Source organism: Pseudorasbora parva, chromosome 9, assembly GCF_024679245.1.
Source record: "Pseudorasbora parva isolate DD20220531a chromosome 9, ASM2467924v1, whole genome shotgun sequence".
Classification (NCBI taxonomy): Eukaryota; Metazoa; Chordata; class Actinopteri; order Cypriniformes; family Gobionidae; genus Pseudorasbora; species Pseudorasbora parva.
In genome coordinates, this window is record NC_090180.1 from 49,046,267 (window position 1) to 49,053,386 (window position 7,120).

At 42.9% G+C, this 7,120-nt stretch overlaps 1 protein-coding gene across 2 annotated transcripts in view; it reads right to left on the reverse strand.

Moving 5' to 3' along the window:
- The window catches only part of mau2 (MAU2 sister chromatid cohesion factor), an 11,269-nt gene extending 5,502 nt beyond the window's left edge, over positions 1–5,767 (reverse strand). Inside the window, exons 1-7 of one of the 2 annotated variants that reach the window (XM_067452926.1) lie at positions 5,498–5,767; positions 4,487–4,504; positions 4,196–4,261; positions 2,129–2,224; positions 1,967–2,061; positions 1,364–1,391; positions 1,124–1,279 (exon numbers count right to left, since the gene is read on the reverse strand). In XM_067452926.1, coding sequence (XP_067309027.1) covers positions 1,124–1,279; positions 1,364–1,391; positions 1,967–2,061; positions 2,129–2,224; positions 4,196–4,261; positions 4,487–4,504; positions 5,498–5,734 — 696 coding nt within the window. In that variant the 5' untranslated portion in view covers positions 5,735–5,767. The remainder of the gene's footprint in view (positions 1–1,123; positions 1,280–1,363; positions 1,392–1,966; positions 2,062–2,128; positions 2,225–4,195; positions 4,262–4,486; positions 4,505–5,497) is intronic. The other variant, XM_067452927.1, reaches the window with a different exon arrangement.
- Positions 5,768–7,120: the final 1,353 nt, after the last annotated feature.

Sequence of the window (7,120 nt, forward strand, 5' to 3'; positions counted from 1 at the left end):
GGTGACGGTCCACGCCATTAGTGTAGACCCCACCCACGACTGCCGAGACTCCGCCCTATTAGTGTAGACCCCACCCACGACTGCTGAGACTCCGCCCTATTAGTGTAGACCCCACGCACGACTGCTGACAGACTCCGCCCCATCAGTGTAGACCCCACCCATGACTGTTGAGACTCCGCCCTATTAGTGTAGACCCCACCCACGACTGGTGAGACTCCGCCCCATTAGTGTAGACCCCACCCACGACTGCTGACACTCCGCCCCATTAGTGTAGACCCCACCCACGACTGCTGACAGACTCCGCCCCATCAGTGTAGACCCCACCCACGACTGTTGAGACTCCGCCCTATTAGTGTAGACCCCACCCATGACTTGTGAGACTCCGCCCCATTAGTGTAGACCCCACCCACGACTGCTGACAGACTCCGCCCCTTTAGTGTAGATTTATTTTTCGATGCTAAAACAAAAAACGGTCAATATTGCATCTACAATATGAGTAACTAAATATTAATGAATAGTTTATGGAGCTGTCCTATGGCAAGTAAAATTCTAAAAAAAATCCCCGGACAAGCGTTAATGTCGAGCCCTGTTACTACATCTGTAAAGGGTCTCATAGATCCCCTGTGTGTGTGTGTGTGTGTGTGCGGGCGTGTTTTTGTGACATATGAGGACACAAATGTGTATAATGCCATGGGTATGACACAGGTATTACAGGAGAGGGTGAAATATGAGGACATTACCCATGGCCCCACTTTACAAAAGGCTTATAAATCACACAGGAGGAGTTTTTATGAGAAAGTTAAAATGCAGAATGTTTCCTGTGATGGGTAGGTTTAGTGTGTGTGTGTGTGTGTGTGTGTGTGTGTGTGATGGGTAGGTATAGGGGCAGTGTGTGTGTGTGTGTGTGATGGGTAGGTTTAGGGGCAGTGTGTGTGTGTGTGTGTGTGTGTGTGATGGGTAGGTTTAGGGGCAGTGTATGTGTGTGTGTGTGTGATGGGTAGGTTTAGGGGCAGTGTAAGGGGATGGTAAATACGGTTTGTACGGTACAAAAACCATTACGCCTATGGAATGTCCCCACATTTCACAAAAACAAATGTGTGTGTGTGAGTGTGTCGGCTCTCACCTGTCCGGCGTCCAGGTAATGCGTCACCTGCAGCACCAGGAAGAACACGCGCAGGGACTCCTTCTGGATGGGGTTTCCCTGCCAGGTCTCCACGATCTGCCCACACAGCGTCAGGAGCGGATGAACCTCCTGCAGCTTACGCTCCATCAACAGCAGCTACAGAGATATAAAACCGCCTTAGTACCGCAACCAACGCCACACGGATCGCAGCGAATAACTCGGACGAGAACACACACTCACCATGCCTTTGCTCAGCAGGAAGAGCGCTCTGAAAACACAAAGTTTAATCATTATCATGTGTGAAGTAGGGTTTGCACCGATTAATCGACTCACCAAAAAATGAACTCCTCTCCCTAATGTCGCTCCACACCCGTAAGACCTCCGCTCATCTTCACACACAGTTTAACATATTAACCCCCCCCCCACACACACACACACACACACAACCCTTCAGTAGCGCAGAAATGTATCAACAGTGTTCTGTGATTTATCAGTAAAATGGCTTAGAAACTGAAGAGTTCTAGCATATATTTCTTGATAACTAAACTCTCAGCTTCACTATTAGAGACGCGGCAGGTAGAGTTAATCACTCACTAATGCATTCATATTCATGTGATCTTTATTGTGCTTCTTTATCTGTATCTTAGTCAGAACGAGCAGAAATCTGTGAGAAATATAACGGCCATAAGACAACAGAACTGATGCAGAAGCTGTGATGTAGGAGCGATAACCTTCACGGCTCAGCTCAGGCTTATTTGTTCATTAAAGACGTCACCCACGGATCGTCTACTCGACTTCCATCCATCCCTAGTGTGAAGCTCGATGTGATGTGATGTAACGAACCGTGTGTATTCAGATCCCACGACTCTGGCATACTCGGCTCCGACCCCCAGCAGATCGCAGGCCGACACCAGATCCTTCTCCAGCGTGTGAAGTTGCTGCAGAACAACACAGCTCTTATAATGATGTTTACTACACACTCACAGGTAACGAAGCGTGACGTACCGCCAGCTGAAACAGCAGCCTGCAGTGCCAATAGGGCGTCTGCTGCGAGATCTGGATGGCCTTCCGTAACAGCGGCTTCGCAGAATCAACCAAGTTCTAGTAGACAGAAGAGCAGAAGTCACGGACAGTACACACCAACACAAAACTGGCCATAATACAGTCTTGTTCAAAATAATAGCAGTACAATGTGACTAACCAGAATAATCAAGGTTTTTAGTATATTTTTTATTGCTACGTGGCAAACAAGTTACCAGTAGGTTCAGTAGATTCTCAGAAAACAAATGAGACCCAGCATTCATGATATGCACGCTCTTAAGGCTGTGCAATTGGGCAATTAGTTGAAAGGGGTGTGTTCAAAAAAATAGCAGTGTCTACCTTTGACTGTACAAACTCAAAACTATTTTGTACAAACATTTTTTTTTTCTGGGATTTAGCAATCCTGTGAATCACTAAACTAATATTTAGTTGTATGACCACAGTTTTTTAAAACTGCTTGACATCTGTGTGGCATGGAGTCAACCAACTTGTGGCACCTCTCAGCTGTTATTCCACTCCATGATTCTTTAACAACATTCCACAATTCATTCACATTTCTTGGTTTTGCTTCAGAAACAGCATTTTTGATATCACCCCACAAGTTCTCAATTGGATTAAGGTCTGGAGATTGGGCTGGCCACTCCATAACATTAATTTTGTTGGTTTGGAACCAAGACTTTGCCCGTTTACTAGTGTGTTTTGGGTCATTGTCTTGTTGAAACAACCGTTTCAAGGGCATGTCCTCTTCAGCATAGGGCAACATGACCTCTTCAAGTATTTTAACATATGCAAACTGATCCATGATCCCTGGTATGCGATAAATAGGCCCAACACCATAGTAGGAGAAACATGCCCATATCATGATGCTTGCACCTCCATGCTTCACTGTCTTCACTGTGTACTGTGGCTTGAATTCAGAGTTTGGGGGTCGTCTCACAAACTGCCTGTGGCCCTTGGACCCAAAAAGAACAATTTTACTCTCATCAGTCCACAAAATGTTCCTCCATTTCTCTTTAGGCCAGTTGATGTGTTCTTTGGCAAATTGTAACCTCTTCTGCACATGCCTTTTTTTTAACAGAGGGACTTTGCGGGGGATTCTTGAAAATAGATTAGCTTCACACAGACGTCTTCTAACTGTCACAGTACTTACAGGTAACTCCAGACTGTCTTTGATCATCCTGGAGGTGATCATTGGCTGAGCCTTTGCCATTCTGGTTATTCTTCTATCCATTTTGATGGTTGTCTTCCGTTTTCTTCCACGTCTCTCTGGTTTTGCTCTCCATTTTAAGGCATTGGAGATCATTTTAGCTGAACAGCCTATCATTTTTTGCACCTCTTTATAGGTTTTCCCCTCTCTAATCAACTTTTTAATCAAAGTACGCTGTTCTTCTGAACAATGTCTTGAACGACCCATTTTCCTCAGCTTTCAAATGCATGTTCAACAAGTGTTGGCTTCATCCTTAAATAGGGGCCACCTGATTCACACCTGTTTCTTCACAAAATTGATGACCTCAGTGATTGAATGCCACACTGCTATTTTTTTGAACACACCCCTTTCAACTAATTCAACTAATTGCCCAATTGCACAGCCTTAAGAGCGTGCATATCATGAATGCTGGGTCTCATTTGTTTTCTGACAATCTACTGAACCTACTGGTAACTTGTTTGCCACGTAGCAATAAAAAAATATACGAAAAACCTTGATTATTCTGGTTAGTCACATTGTACTGCTATTATTTTGAACAATACTGTATGTAGTACGTTCTAGTCAGAACTCGAGCTGCTGCGGTTTGGACCAGCTGGAGTTTGTTTATTAAGCGAGCAGGGCAACCACCCAGTAGAGCATTACAATAATCTAGAAACGTGGCTTTCAAATGAGAGACTGGTATCAAAGAGCACACCCAGGTTCCTGACTGACGACGAGTGTGTGTGTGTGTGAGACGAGGGCTTGACAGAGCAGCCATTAGACAGTATTCTAGGTTTTGTTTATAATATTAGAATGATTTAATGGGGTGTAAATGTCTAACTCACCTGTTGGCAGTACAGCTCTGACAGGAGGCTCGCCGCCTCGAACTTCACATCCTCAAACTGCGCTACCTGCACACCTGCGCTAAGGAAAGCTCCAATAATAATAATAATAGATTTTATTTATAACGCAGTTTTCATTCCGAAGAATCTCAAAGTGCAACAATGGAAAAGGGAAAAATAACGAAAATGAATAAAAAGTAAAAATACAGAATATATATATATACAACATCACACACTCACACACCACAACCTCAACACAAGCGGACAATTGCTTCATAATGCGGTAAAGGATACTTGCTGTGAGATAAGCCACTGAAACAGAGACAGAAAGAGACATTAGACCATCACAGGAAAATCAAATATCACATTTATTAGTGACAAAGTGGAAAAACACAAGAGGTTCTTTCATTGTATGATTAATAATAATCTGTTTAAATCAATAGCACTTGAACGTATTTCAACATCGCATCTGTTAGAATGAGTTAAAGGGTTAGTTCCCCAAAAAATGAACTCCTCTCCCTAGTGTCGCTCCGCACCCGTCAGACCTCCGTTCATCTTCACACACAGTTTAAGATATTTTATATTTAGTCCGAGAGCGTATGCAAGTGTATGCACACTATACTGTCCATGTCCAGAAAGGGAATAAAAACATCATCACAGTAGTCCATATGAGACATCAGTGGGTTAATTAGAGTCTCTTGAAGCATCCAAAATACATTTGGGTCCAAAAATAACAAAAACTACGACTTTATTCAGCATTGGCTTCTCTTCCGCGTTTGTGTTCAATCCTCAAATAAAGATTTGAACGGTTATGAGTCAGCGATTTCAGCAGTTTGACACGCGATCCGAATCATGAATCAATTCGCTGATTCATAACCGTTCAAATCTTTATTTGAGGATTGAACACAAACATGGAAGAGAAGCCAATGCTGAATAAAGTCTTAGTTTTTGGACCCAAATGTATTTTGGATGCTTCAAGAGACTCTAATTAACCCACTGATGTCTCATATGGACTACTGTGATGATGTTTTTATTCCCTTTCTGGACATGGACAGTATAGTGTGCATTACCTTTCATTGAAGTAACAGAAAAGCTCTCGGACTAAATATAAAATATCTTAAACGGTGTTATGAAGATGAACGGAGGTCTTACGGGTGTGGAGCGACATTAGGGAGAGGAGTTAGTGACATGATTTTCATTTTTGGGTGAACTAACCCTCAACCATCAATCATAACAATAACATCATGCCCGGGACTGCGGCCTTGTCGCTTGGCTGAAGCCTCGGGCTTTCCTGCGCGCTCTCACCGCTTTCTCGAGGTGCGTGCGGGCCAGCTCGCTGTTCTTCGTGTGGTGGTAGAGCACCGAGCCCAGCTGTAGATGCGTCCGGGCCTCCACTCTCTGCGGCGGCTTGAACTGGAACACGGCCTGCAGGCAGTGCACACACAAGCGGATTTTGGGAGGACTGGAGGTTCGGAAATGTTCTGCGAAACCGAGAAGAGCCAGATACCAGGAGTCCGGGGCCTCTGTGCCTGCCGCCGCCATCTTCACCACAACAACAACAACACGAGAGCTCGGCGAAACCTCGCGAGACTTCCACAGTGGCCCTGCCCTGAACGAGACCTCGGCTGGATCTCGCGAGAGGAGCTTCTGACAGGATTCATAATAAAGAACTAACAACAGTGATTTAATCGTTTAATTACTTATATAAGGCCATTGTTTTCCTCAGAATTGCGTGATGTAAAGTCAGAATTTTATGTAAGCCCATTCCCGTCGAAATTATGAGTTTAAAAGTCCTGGGTTTCCGCGGGTCTTAAGAAAATTCGCAATTTGATCAGAAAGTCAATTTGATGACATTAAATTAGGGCCCTATGCTTTCTGTGACACAGAATCCATTCAAAAAAACCGTAATTTACTGTATAATGTCGTGATTTTGTCTGAATAAATCAACAGTAGGTCCGACTCTTAAAGGGCCAGTTCTCCATTAATGAGAATCCTGCGATCGTTTCCTCCCTAATGTCGCTCAAACCCGTCAGCCTTTCCTTCCTCATATAAAGCCACGGAGTCTCTTCAGAACATCTGGAATAATCCGCTCCATCCGTACGGATCCGTTTCTCTTTATCAGCTTCCTGAAGCGTCAGTGGAAGTTACTTAGCCTGTCAATGGAGGACAGAAATCTGTCCATCTCAAATATCTTCATTTGTGTTCAGAAGATGAAATAAAGTTTCCACCAAAGTTAAATTAAAGCCGATTTCATAAGGCCATAAATGTAGATGTTCTTCCTCAGGATTTGTGTTCTCCAGACTCTACACATCCTTCAATCAGGACACATTAACGACAGCAGAATGAAGAAATGAGCTCTTGTGTTCGGAGAAACTCAACTAAATGAAGAGTTTATGATTAAATCAGGAGCAAACATCATCATTGGGTGTGAACTCATCTTTAGGAACACATTAGCAGATTTCTGTTCATGCTTTAATCATAAAACCACTTTCACATCATCTCACACTTTAAGCTGTTTTGGGTCAAATGAATGAAAAAGTGATGGAGATGTGATGGAAGTGTCACTAACACAACTCATTTACATTAGAGAACATCATTTCCTTCAGTTTATCCATTACATTATGTTCTATAATTGCTCTTATAAAGCTTCAGAAATCCTGCAGAAATCACAGAAAACTCATTCCTTCCACACATTTCCATCTCGTAAGTAAAAAATCACGCTTGGTAAAATCATAATTATGGTATATTGAGTAAATATTATGATTTACCAAGTTACAACTATAACAAGTCAAAATCATGACATAAGTCATACCTGTGTGTAAGTGCGTCATCATTTTTACCTTTAATCTCATACTATAGAGAAAATAATATTAGTAAATAAAAGCATTACTTTTATGTGGCAGAAATTAAATACCATATCATCTTAAG